The sequence below is a fragment of the Schistocerca gregaria genome, chromosome 6 (genome assembly GCF_023897955.1).
Source record: "Schistocerca gregaria isolate iqSchGreg1 chromosome 6, iqSchGreg1.2, whole genome shotgun sequence".
NCBI classification, from domain to species: domain Eukaryota; kingdom Metazoa; phylum Arthropoda; class Insecta; order Orthoptera; family Acrididae; genus Schistocerca; species Schistocerca gregaria.
The window spans coordinates 270,624,256-270,637,652 of NC_064925.1; the positions used below are offsets into that span (position 1 = coordinate 270,624,256).

General features: G+C 43.4%; 1 protein-coding gene across 1 annotated transcript in view; it reads left to right on the top strand.

Moving 5' to 3' along the window:
• Positions 1 to 5,941: 5,941 nt before the first annotated feature.
• Positions 5,942 to 13,397, top strand: part of LOC126278834 (uncharacterized) — a 53,905-nt gene continuing 46,449 nt past the window's right edge. Inside the window, exon 1 of the mRNA XM_049979110.1 lies at positions 5,942 to 6,277. Coding sequence (XP_049835067.1) covers positions 5,942 to 6,277 — 336 coding nt within the window. The remainder of the gene's footprint in view (positions 6,278 to 13,397) is intronic.

The window sequence follows — 13,397 nt, forward strand, 5'->3', positions numbered from 1 at the left end:
GTGTGTCCCCAACACCGGTCAGTCTTTGTTTTGTCACTGATCACACCTTTCACCTCTCGCAGTGTATGTTAATGTTAATAATTAAATGAAGCACTGTTTTGCTGAATCCACATTAAAATAAGCTGAACTGACAAAAGTCGTTGGATAGTGATATGCAGATATACAGACGGCGTCAGCGTAACGTAAAAAAAGGTACAAAAGGGCACTGCATTAGTGGGGCTTTAGTCAGGTGATTCATATGAAATGGCGTCCGATCTTTTTTTTATGTCCGTATGATGGGAATTGTCAGACTTTTAACGCAAAAAGGAACATTCCAATTTGAAAATCATTAGGGGACTCAATATTTCGAGATCCGCGATGTCAGGAGGGTGCTGAGGATATTAAATTGCAAGCATTACCTCTCACCAGACAACGCGGTAGATAACGGCCTTCACTTAACGACCGAGAGTTGCGGTATTTGGAAAGAGTTGTCACTGTTCACTGCGTTGAATACCAGCATAAATCTGTGTGGGTCATACGACGAACGTATCCGTTAGGACGGTGCGGCAAAATTTGGTGTTAATGGCCTACAGCAGCAGACGACCGACACGAGATCCTCTGCTAAAGGCACGACATGAGCTGCAGCGCGTCTCCTGGGTCTGTGTCCAAATCGGTTGGACCCTAAACGACTGGAAAACAATGGCCTAGTCAGGTGAGTCCCCATTTCAGATGGTGAGAGCTGATGGTAGGTTCGGAGTATGGCGCAGATGGCACGAAACCATGAACCAAAGTTGTGGTGGCTCCTTAATTGTATGGAGTACGTTTACATGGAATGGGCTGAGTCCCTTGGTCCAACCAAACCGATCACTCACTGGAAATGGTTGTGTCCGTCTACTTGGAGACCATTTAGTGCCATTCATTAACTTCATGAAATTTTTATGGGTGGCGATGCGCCATGTCAGCGAGGCACAACTCTTCGCGATTGATTTCAAGAACTTTCTGGACAGTTCTAGCGAGTGGTCTGGCCATCTAGATCGCTAGACATAAATCCCATCGAATACATGTGGGACATAACTGAGAGGATAGTTGGTGCACAAAATCCGCAAACGATAACACATTCACAATTATGGATGGTGTAATCCGCTAAAACTAGTACTGCGTTAAAGCGATGTTAGTAGTAGGCGTCGCCTCATCGCAATATCCAACTGTTCTCTTATGAAAGAAGCCAGGCTTTAACTAATTGTGTGCAAAGTGTCACTAAATTTTTTTTCGTAAAATATTGTTGAGATTGACGCCAGAAAATGTGTGAGCAGCAGTATGCGGTTAAAGTAAGCGACTTTAATGCGGACGACGACTACAGGGGTGTGGTTTGCGGCTGTCGGCCATTGCAAGACTACAACGGCAGACGAAAACAAAAACCAGCTTTAATTACAAATTAGAATTAGCGTGCTATTTTTGTTCATTGCAAATGGCTCCTGGTTTCTACCCTGAGAAATTCATTTAGTCGTTATTGTCCAGACTGAGGTCGGTCATAAAAGAGGTTAGACACGGAAGTGTTTTGGAGACATCCGTGAGTGGGTTATCGGATTTTTTGAAACATATTTACTTCGACCTGAGACAAAATTTCATCTCCCTATGTAGAGTGAAAAACCTCAGGTGATTGATATGTACGGGAACGTAGAATTTTGTGTGAGGTAGCAGTAATAAGCCAACTGCCTTGCAGCAGTGGTAACACAGGCTCCCCTCAATCACCGAAGTTAAGTTCAAATGGCCCTGAGCACTAGGGGACTTAACAGCTGAGGTCATCAGTACCCTAGAAAATAGAACTACTTAACATAACTAATCTAAGGACGCCACACACATCCATGCCCGAGGCAGGATTCGTACCTGCGACCGTAGCAGTCGCACGGTTTTAGACTGAAGCGCCTAGAAGCGCTAGCCCATTTCGGTCGGCTCCGAAGTTAAGTGCTGTCTGGCTGGGCTAGTACTTGTACGGGTGACCATCCGGTCTGCCCAGAGCTGTTGGCAAGCGGGGTGCACTCAGCCCTTGTGGGGCAAACTGAGGAGCTACTAGACTGAGAAGTAGCGACTCCGGCCTCGTAAACTGACATACGGCCGGGAGAGCGGTGTGCTGACCACAAGCCCCTCCATATCCACATCCGTTGACGTCAGTGGGCTGGACATGACATGGCTGGCTGTCGGTACCGTTTTGTCATCATGGCCTATCGGGCGGATGAGGAACAGTAATGGCTAGGGTATGTTTCTCATGGTTGGCGATTTTATATCGAAACAGTTACTGAATACAGTGTAGCTTGAAAACCACTCATTTGTAGGAGATCTTTATCTCAGTCAGCTTGGAGATTTTCCACTCTGTTGCGGGCTATCATTGACGTCATCACGTGAAGCCTTTATTTGAATTTGAAGGTGTAGAATACGTGCAGTAAGAAAATAGTAGCTCTACATTGATGTATTAATGGATTTGAAGGTGGAAGCAAGCACTTAAAAAATAGTAACTTTGCGATATTGTGTTAGGGATTATTTTGCGACTCCAGTGTGAGCGTCAATATATTTTAGTTAATGTTTGGAAACTCTCAATTGATAGACGTAGTGTGTTTTCTTTGTAATCAGGAGAATCTACGTTCTACGGTTGTATGTGATATACCGAGAACCAATCTAAGTTAGTTTGAGAGTTCCTCATGAGGTCTCGAATTTAGTAGCTTTTCCTATAAATCCCTACCCAGGCCTTTTTGTTTAAATTTTTTCTGTTTATTTACTTTTCCGTTTAGAGGGATTGGTTTGATTGCCCAGCACTTGAAATCAAAGCTGACTTGAGCTGTAAATCAAAGAAAACAGGCGATAAATCAGAACAGATTCTGCTTTACAAATAAAAATAAAGTCCCCAATCTTATTTGCTCAATATTTATTATTTTAGCATATTTTACAACTAAAGTTCAGTTTTATATGAAACGAATAATTTAACAAATTAAGTAAAGGGTTAAAAGGACGTCAAAGGTCATATAAAGAAAAGTTTACAGCGTTATAAAAAGCGAATATGTTAATTCGCACCAAAGAATAGAAACATTACGTTAGATTTGTTAATTTCCAAACAGAGGAATTATTTCATGTCTCTTATGTTAAAAAGGAGACTTACCTCCAGGAATTTATTTAAAGGGAAAGAGATTAATTCTTGAAAGAAGGATAATTTGGTTTTTGCTGATCGGATGAGAATTTTAAAACAAATTAATTCATTGGTATTCAAGTTATGCAATGATATCACACCCTAATTAATGCTGTTACAAAACACTCTGGTGTGGAATTTCTTACCGTTAGACAGCTGAAGCGGCACCAGCGCTCCAAGCGGTGAGAAAGCAGATGTTCACTTGCGTCTCAAGAATAATTTTATTTTTAATTATTTTCTATTTAATTGATGGAAATGTTGTCATATTTTTGCGTTCCGAGAGATATGAATTACCGTGAATTACTTGTAAGAACTGCCGAATTTCACTGATTCAATGACAGAAGTTGAAACTCATTCTTGAAGAAATACTTGTGAATAAGTTTTTATGTCGAACTTACTCTGCCAAAAGTAAGAGAATATAAACATATTTAATGCGTGACAAGTGAATATTTGTGGTGTTATCGTCATAGGCACTTTCCTTAACAAAAAATGAGTCAAATAGCTCTGAGCACTATGGCACTTAACTTCTGATGTCATCACTCCCCTGGAACTTTGAACTACTTAAACGTAACTAACCTAAAGACATCACACACATCCATGCCCGAGGCTGGATTTGAATCTGCGACCGTCGTGGTCGCGTGGTTCCAGACTGTAGCGCCTAGAACCGCTCGGCCAACCGGCCGGCCTTTCCTTTACATCTGAAATTTCTTATGGAATCCCATTTCTCGCACATTCTCACCCTTAAATCGTCTGAATAGTATACTAATATTTTCAAAATGTAATTAGATTTGCTTGAAAAGCGAAATTGTTCAAGATTATCGCCGTTTGCGGCTCAGGTTTAGAAAGAATTGTGGAATTAGTGTCTCATGTGTTGTTAAACAGTTTTATTGGTGTTGAAGATATATCATCCCGTCTGTGTGGTTTTCCCTAAAGCTACTTTCGTGATAGGTTATTTGATGTATTAAATAATGCAGGTATTACAATCAGTATCAGCTTCCTATAGTCAACATTCACTAATTTACCAGGAAGTGTAGAGCACAAAACTCTACCTTGTTGGATAGATATACATCTTTCTGGAAGGGTAAGGTCTTCTGCAGTTTACTAGCACATTTTTGTGGTCAAGGGAAAATGACATTATTCAGTAAATGCTTGTCCGTTACAAGAGAATCGTAAGTAAACTGTCCTGTAACGGATCATTTCGTATCTCCCAAGGTACTTGGCAAACAATATAACTATTATATAGTCATATAGCCAACAATTATACATTTCATATCAACACCCATACTACGTACAAAGACACAAACATTATAATCACGAGAAAGTTTACAAGACATACCGGTCCTAATACACAATGGTTTACCAATAAAGACATTTATAGATGTTTCTCCAACACCACGAACTTGAGACATAGTGACCATGAACGTCCGATAACCGAGAACATCACGAGGGGGTATCTGCTCCTAAGACTGGAAACATGTTATTTATAGACAACACGTCATCCAAGGTCACGGACTTAGAAACATTTAGAGCAGCGGCAGTGCGCTTATCCCGGCGTCGTGCTGAGGATCTCTAGGCGCGACGCTACCCGGCGAGCAGCTAAGCTATTTATAGCCACTGAGTAATCTTTTTTCTAAGTCCGTGACCTTGGATGACGTGTCGTCTATAAATAGCGTGTTTCTGGTAGCTGGCGCATAGTTGGCAGCATGCCTCGTCGCAGGTTACATCGTGTCTTCCGATGGAAGCCTACGATTTACAAGTCTATTTTGGATCTGGAGATTGAGTATGACATGAACGTGTGTTCGTCCGTTTTGGTTGACGTGTTGAAAGGACAGACTGTTTTTCGAGGAGGTCAGTTTTATTTTACTTTTCTGTTACTGACAATCCAGTCGGTCAATGTTGGTTGACTGTTGCAATAATTCATATTGATACTTCTACTAAGTCTACTGCAACGTCTTTGGAGCAGATACCTCCTCCTGATGTTCTCGGTTATCGGACGTTCATGGTCATTATGTCTCAAGTTCGTGGTGTTGGAGAAACATCGATAAATTTCTTCACTGATAAACCATTGTGTGTTAGGACCCGTAGGTCTTGTAAACTTTCTCATGATGATAATATTTGTGACTGTCCGTGGTAGAGGTGTTGATATGAAATGTGAAATTGTTGGCGATATGACTGTATCACATACTATTATATAAGATGGTGGTACATCCTCTGAACGCTAGGCATAGAGCCTGAACAATTAAAATAAAAGGATGATGTCTTCGATGTAGAGATTTAGATAGATTAAGTTTCATTTACTTCCTGTCTATGGTCACAAATCTTTGTCATCAAACTACCGGTTTCCGTCTATAATGACCATCTCCAGATCTGCAGCAAAATATGGGAAAAACACAAATTTAGTTGTAGGTGTACATTAAAATGAGTCCTGGTAGTAAGAGACCACTTGTTAAAATTGTAGGTCTTTTTTTCAGAATGTGATTTACAACTATCTCCTAATCTTGACGCGCCTATAAGGAAAAACCATTTCCTTTTACTGCTGTGAATCTGCTATTAATAGGCAACGTCAGCTGAAATATCTTTAGAAATATGATCTCTCTAATTCTCCCAGAGAATTGTAGTAATGTAATGTCCTCAATTTTTCAGCTGGATGAGTTCGTCTAAATGTAGCCTATTTCGAAGACCCCGGCCAGCTGGAATCACGATAACTTCATAGTACCTGTTAAACTCTAAAACACACTTTTTTTTTTTTTTTTTTTTTTGCAGAGAGAAAACGCTGACATCGATATGCTGGAGGTTTCATCGGGGCAGCCATCAGCGGCAGGTGAAGAAGCGGCCAGTGACCTGGACTTCATGCTGAACGTTCTGCACTGGACAGGTCTGATGCGCCACCCTCACGCTGCTCCGTGGTCATGCCGCGTCTACTACCTGGTCAACGCGTTCTCCACAGTGGCCTTCCTGCTGTTCATCTGCTCCCAGTTTGTCCTCCTTTGGCGCAACGGAACGACAGATCTCGAGGTTTTTACTCTCACGGTGTGCATCCTCATCACGTCATGTTCCTGGATGATCCGCCTCAGGCACTTAGCAGCATGGGAGGTTGAGTTCCAAAGGCTTGCTATGGAGGTTAATAGACTGGGATAGTGCGTGCTTATCGAGCGCACCTAATTGTTCTTCATACACGGAAACATGTCGAGAAAGACTGCACTGTACAGTATTCCATCATGACAAGCATTTTTTGGCAGTAAAGATTTTGAAGAGGCTGTTCACAGATCTCTTGCCACACCAAATTCTTATCCAATGGTAAGATTTCAACGGCTACCCCCACTGCCATCGCCAAGAGTTACCTGCATGCTATGTGTCAGTTTAGAAAGTTGGCCCAAATGGTCATAAAGATGTCTACAAGCTACACTACCCAAAACGGTACGAGAGATTATATCGATATCTGTGAAGGAAGAAAATTGATAGCGACGTTAATTTTCGTTGGATGATGGATGACTCAGCTTATTTGCTCTCTTGGCTTTTAGCATCAGACTCCCGCTTCCATTCACCACTGAGATTAAAGCGCAAGTGTGCCTAAGAGGACGACAGCGCACTTTCAACTCAAATAACACTGTTCGACATGGGTTCCATTTCCGATGTTAAAGTATGTGCTTCTAGACTATTTTATAGTGGTAAATTCAAATATGTAAAGAAAATATCGTTGTCAGGGATACTTTTTATGTAATATTTATAAATATGTATATTCACAATTCATGGCAAACACAGAGACGTTATAGAGAAATACGTGTATGTTGCCACATCAAATAGTGATAGAACGTGATACTTTCTTGTGCAACAGCAGGTGGGAAGAATCAGACATCATTAGGTTATCCCCCGCCACACCTATGTCATTGAGACCACTTGAAACATCTCATTAACTCGAACGGCGACAGTCGGTCGCTGCCCCAGTAGTAAAGCTTCACGCCTCATAGGGGCATGTTCAGCGAGTTTACAACAGTGGTGTTAGCCGCAATTTGTGTCAGTCTTAACGAGTGGGTGTTTTGGCTGACAAGTAACTGTCTGTCATATTTCCGAGCACGGTTGAATTTTTTAGTTCTTGTGTGTAAACTGATTGAGCCTGGTACTGAAGGTAAAACGACTGCTGGTTTTTACACATCAGCGTTCCTCCAGTTCCCTACTATTAATTTAATACAGGTGTATTACCAAAGAGGTATTTTTAAATTTGCAGAAATGCCACGTCGTCGTGGATGTCGATATAAGCCGTACAACTTCTGTTACATCTGTGGGAAGTTCACTTATGCCAGAAATAGGAAGAAAATTTCTTCAGTCATAAAGAAAGCATATAAACAATACTTTGGAGTAGAGGTAGGAGACCAAGATAAAGAATGGGCACAACATTTCTGTTGTGCTACATGTTACTGCAAACTAATTCAGTGGTGGAAAGTTAAAGAGAAGGTGGCGTTGTTTGCTGTTCCCATGGTGTGGAGGGAGCCTAAGGACCATGTTACTGATTGTCATTTCTGTCTAACAAAAATTCAGGGTTATACAAACAAAAAGTCGAAGAGGCACATTGTTTACCCAGATCTGCCTTCAGCGAGAATGCCAGTGCAGCATTCCGACAACCTTCCAGTACCTTCAAGAGCTCGAGTCAAATTCCGAGCGACAGTGAAATATGTAGTACTGAAGAAATCACAGATGATGATTCTTTATATCACTGCATAAGTGAGTCATCGCCACATTTGTTAACACAGGCAGATTTAAATGATTTAGTACGTGATCTAGAACTAAGTAAACAAAAGGCGCAGTTTCTTGGTTCAAGATTACAAGAGTATAATCTACTGCACCAAAATACTAAAATCAGTGTGTGCAGGCACAGAGAACATGCCTTTACTTCTTATTTTTCAACTGACGAAGCACTGACATTTTTCAATGACGTTGCTGGCCTGATGAAAGTGCTGAACCTCACTTATATTTCACAGAAGTGGAGACATTTCATAGATGCATCGAAAACAAGTCTGAAGGGTGTCTTGCTCCATAACGGAAATAAAATAACCTCTGTTCCAGTAACTTACGCTAGTCTGACAAAAGAGAATTACGAATTCGTACAAAGGATACTAAATTCATTAAAATACAACGAACACAAATGGAAAATATGTGCAGATGTAAAGGTAGTTACTATGGTACTGGGAATGCAACAAGACTACACAAATTATGCCTCTTTTCTTTGCGAGTGGGGTAGTTGAGACCGAAATTCTCACTACGTGAAAAAGAAATGGCCTAGGCGAAGTTGGCGAAAAGAATGTATAACGTTAAACTCTGGTAGCTCCTGAATATATATTACTTCCACCGCTTCACATCAAACTTGGCCTGATGAAACGATTCGTGAAGACCATGGATCCAACAGGCTGTGGGTTTGCATATCTAGCTATCAAATTCCCCCGTCTTTCAGCTGCAAAAATAAAGGACGGTGTATTTGTGGGCCCACAATTCAGGGAGCTGCAGAAAGAAGCATGTTTAACTGATAAAGAGAAAACCGCATGGGACTGTTCCAAGATGGTGTCGGAAAACTTCCTCGGAAGAAGAAGAGCTACTAACTACAAAGCAATGGTGAAGGATATGATCAAAACATATCAGGATTTGGGTTGCAATATGTCTTTGAAGGTACATATGATGGACTCTCATCTGGACTACTTCACAGAGAGAGGACTCTCATCTGGGCTACTTCACAGAGAGTTGCAGTGACGTATCGGATGAACATGGGGAAATAATCCATGAAGACATTTCTACTATAGAAAGGCGCTATGCAAGGAAGTGGGTACCTTCCATGTTAGCAGATTATTGATGCAATATCATTCGAGAGAAGAAAGATTCACAATGCAAGAGAAGAAAGTGATGTTCATTACAAGGCAGTGGCTCATTGTTTGTCAATTTTCTGTAATTTCTCATGTCCAATAAAGGCCCGAGTCAGGATTCGAGACTGCAACCGTAGCAGTCGCGCGGTTCCGGACTTAAGCGCCTAGAACCGTTTGGCCACCGAGGACGGCTTGTATTAACTGTCGCGATGAATACCGGGAGTAAAAATTCCACAGGAGACATTTGTTAACATGAATCTCAAGTGCTTAGTTATGTGTGCCTTCGCTTTTCTCACTTTCTGAGGACATTTATAGACTAATTTTTAAGGGCATGTCTATATTATTAGGGCATTATGCTCTCTGGTGCATTTTTCAGAATCCTGGATCTATGTTTCAAGGGGAAGGCATTCCGATCCGTTCCATTTCCACAATCTGTGTAAATGGAATTTCCATCCGTTCCTTTATGTAACAGTAGCTGCTTGTCTGAAATTTCAACATTCCTCTCCGTGTTTCATGGTCTGTTTGAATGAAATTCCGACGCATTACACTTTAATGGCTAGTGTGATAAAAATTCTTAGGCGTCCTATTCCATTTCAGTTTTTGAAAGTTCGTGAATTACATTTCCAAAATTGCAATCAGTAACGTTTTTCAGATAATTAACGAAACTCTGCCCCATTAAATTCCTTTAGTTTCTTTTACTGTATTTGTAAATGAAATTCCCATCGGTTTTTTTAAGTCTGTACGAATCGTATTCACATCCATTCCATTCAATGGTGTTTGTCTGAATTTCCGACTCAATCAATTTTCAAGCGGTCTGTGTGGGTGACATACCGACCCGTTCCGTTCCAAAGTGTATTTTACACGGTCCGTATGATTTTGATTGGGACCTGTTACATTCATTCCATTATTAAAATATCTCTGCGAATGAAAATCTGACTCTTTACATTCCGATTTGTTTTTCTATTGCAGACTTGCCGACAGATACTCCACACCGTTACATTCTGTTCGGTTTTCTATATAGTCTGTGTGAATGCAATTCCGAGCGGTTCCATTCTTTAACGGACGTTGTGAATTGAATTCTGATCCGTTTTATTTTGTTCCGTATTTTTAACAGTCTTGGTGAATTAAAATCCGAACCATTCCGTTTCGTTTTGTTTTAACGTTCTGTGTGAATACCACTATTTTCAATTCCGATAGCTACAACGGTGTGCAAAAGTAAAGGACTAAATTAGTACATTTCACACGATGAGTCATTGCCAATAACGTAGCTCCATAAAGCTTGGACCGCACAAAGCAACATCTACCATAGCACAGTACGGAAGCTATGCAATGTGACTAACAGAAATGACACTTTTACTCGAATATAACAATTACCTAAGACACCGTGACGTATGATTACACCCTGGCCACTATAATAGGCATTAAATGGCGTGTTTTCCCCAGAGGCAGCAGTACCTGCTGTGCGACGTGCCACCCACAACGTTCGTAAGGAATTCCTCTGGTACGGCGAGCCATCCCTTCATGAGCAAGCTTATGAATTGCTCGACGGTCGCTGGTCCATGTGGACAAGCGACTCGTTGTCCCACCTCATCCTACACGTGTTCAATGGGACTGAAGTCAGGGGAAAGAGCAGGCAAGTCTATTCATCGAATATCCTTTCGGTCCTAAAGCTGTTCCATAAGCACAGTTTGATGTGGTCGTGCATTGTCACCATAAAAATAAGGTCATGCCAAATTAATCCTTCAAAAAGCGCACCAGTGTGCGTAATATATATGGATGGAACGACGTCTACTAGATGTGAGAAGTTGCATATTGTGGTAGGACCAGAGGTGTCAAAAGACGCGGGATGGTGACATAAAGATCGTGAAAGTATTGAGTACGCAAGGTATGAAGTGTTGAAGTGTACGGTGTGGTATGGCAGCACGACGGAAATTTACAGACTTTGAACGCGGAACGATGGCTACAGTTACGCGCGTGTGACATTCCATTCCGGAAATACTTGGGGAAGCCAGTCCTTCGACATCCACAATGTCAAGAGGGTGCCAAGGACACCAAATTTCAGGCATTACCTGTCACCACTGAAAACGCAGTGTGCGACGTTCTTCACCTAACGACCAAGAGCAGAGGTGTTTGCGTTCAGATGTTAGTGTTAATAGACAAGCCACATTGTATTAAATAAACACATAACTCAATGTGGGACGTACAGCGAACGTATCCGTAACGAAGGTGTGGAGATAATGGAGTTAATGGGTTGGGGCAGTAGATAACTGACTCAAGCGCCTTGGCTACTAGCAGGAAATGGCCTGCAATGCTTATCCTGGAGCCGCGCGGAATTGCCTTGCGGTCAAGGGCGTCTTGTCACGGTCCGCGCCGCTCACCCCGTCGGAGATTCGAGTCCTCCCTCGGGAAGGGGCGTGTGTGTTGTCCTTAGCGTGAGTTAGTTTAAGTTATATTAAGTAATGCGTAAGCTTAGGGACAGATGACCTCCGCAGTTTGGTCCCATAACACCTTACCACAAATGTTCACTTTTGCCTACCCTGGGCTCGAGAACATTTCGGTTGGACCTTTTCTTGTCGTCAGCCTTTAGACTGGTTCGATTCAGCCCGCGATGTCCCATCATTTTGTCCTTTCTTCTTGTCAGTGTTTTCCACATTTCCCTTTCCTTCCCGATTCTCTGGAGAATCTTCTCACTCGTTACGCTATCAGCCACCTAAATTCAACATTCTTCTATAGCCCCGTATCTCAAATATTTCGATTTTCTTCTGTTCCGGTTTTCCCACAGCCCACGTTCAATAACCGTACAATGGCACATGATGTTCCACATGTACATTCTCAGAAATTTCTTCTTCAAATAATGCCCCATGTTCGATACTAGTAGATTCCCTGGGCTATCACCGCCCTTTTCTGCCAGTCTAGTCAGCTTTTTGTTTCCTCCATGCTCCATCCATCATTGGATATACACTCCTGGAAATGGAAAAAAGAACACAGTGACACCGGTGTGTCAGACCCACCATATTTGCTCCGGACACTGCGAGAGGGCTGTACAAGCAATGATCACACGCACGGCACAGCTGACACACCAGGAACCGCGGTGTTGGCCGTCGAATGGCGCTAGCTGCGCAGCATTTGTGCACCACCGCCGTCAGTGTCAGCCAGATTGCCGTGGCATACGGAGCTCCATCGCAGTCTTTAACACTGGTAGCATGCCGCGACAGCGTGGACGTGAACCGTATGTGCAGCTGAAGGACTTTGAGCGAGGGCGTTTAGTGGGCATGCGGGAGGCCGGGTGGACGTACCGCCGAATTGCTCAACACGTGGGGCGTGAGGTCTCCACAGTACATCGATGTTGTCGCCAGTGGTCGGCGGAAGGTGCACGTGCCCGTCGACCTGGGACCGGACCGCAGCGACGCACGGATGCACGCCAAGACCGTAGGATCCTACGCAGTGCCGTAGGGGACCGCACCGCCACTTCCCAGCAAATTAGGGACACTGTTGCTCCTGGGGTATCGGCGAGGACCATTCGCAACCGTCTCCATGAAGCTGGGCTACGGTCCCGCACACCGTTAGGCCGTCTTCCGCTCACGCCCCAACATCGTGCAGCCCGCCTCCAGTGGTGTCGCGACAGGCGTGAATGGAGGGACGAATGGAGACGTGTCGTCTTCAGCGATGAGAGTCGCTTCTGCCTTGGTGCCAATGATGGTCGTATGCGTGTTTGGCGCCGTGCAGGTGAGCGCCACAATCAGGACTGCATACGACCGAGGCACACAGGGCCAACACCCGCCATCATGGTGTGGGGAGCGATCTCCTACACCGGCCGTACACCTCTGGTGATCGTCGAGGGGACACTGAATAGTGCACGGTACATCCAAACCGTCATCGAACCCATCGTTCTACCATTCCTAGACCGGCAAGGGAACTTGCTGTTCCACCAGGACAATGCACGTCCGCATGTATCCCGTGCCACCCAACGTGCTCTATAAGGTGTAAGTCAACTACCCTGGCCAGCAAGATCTCCGGATCTGTCCCCCATTGAGCATGATTGGGACTGGATGAAGCGTCGTCTCACGCGGTCTGCACGTCCAGCACGAACGCTGGTCCAACTGAGGCGCCAGGTGGAAATGGCATGGCAAGCCGTTCGACAGGACTACATCCAGCATCTCTACGATCGTCTCCATGGGAGAACAGCAGCCTGCATTGCTGCGAAAGGTGGATATACACTGTACTAGTGCCGACATTGTGCATGCTCTGTTGCCTGTGTCTATGTGCCTGTGGTTCTGTCAGTTTGATCATGTGATGTATCTGACCTCAGGAATGTGTCAATAAAGTTTCCCCTTCCTGGGACAATGAATTCACAGTGTTCTTATTTCAATTTCCAGGAGTGTATATCTGCC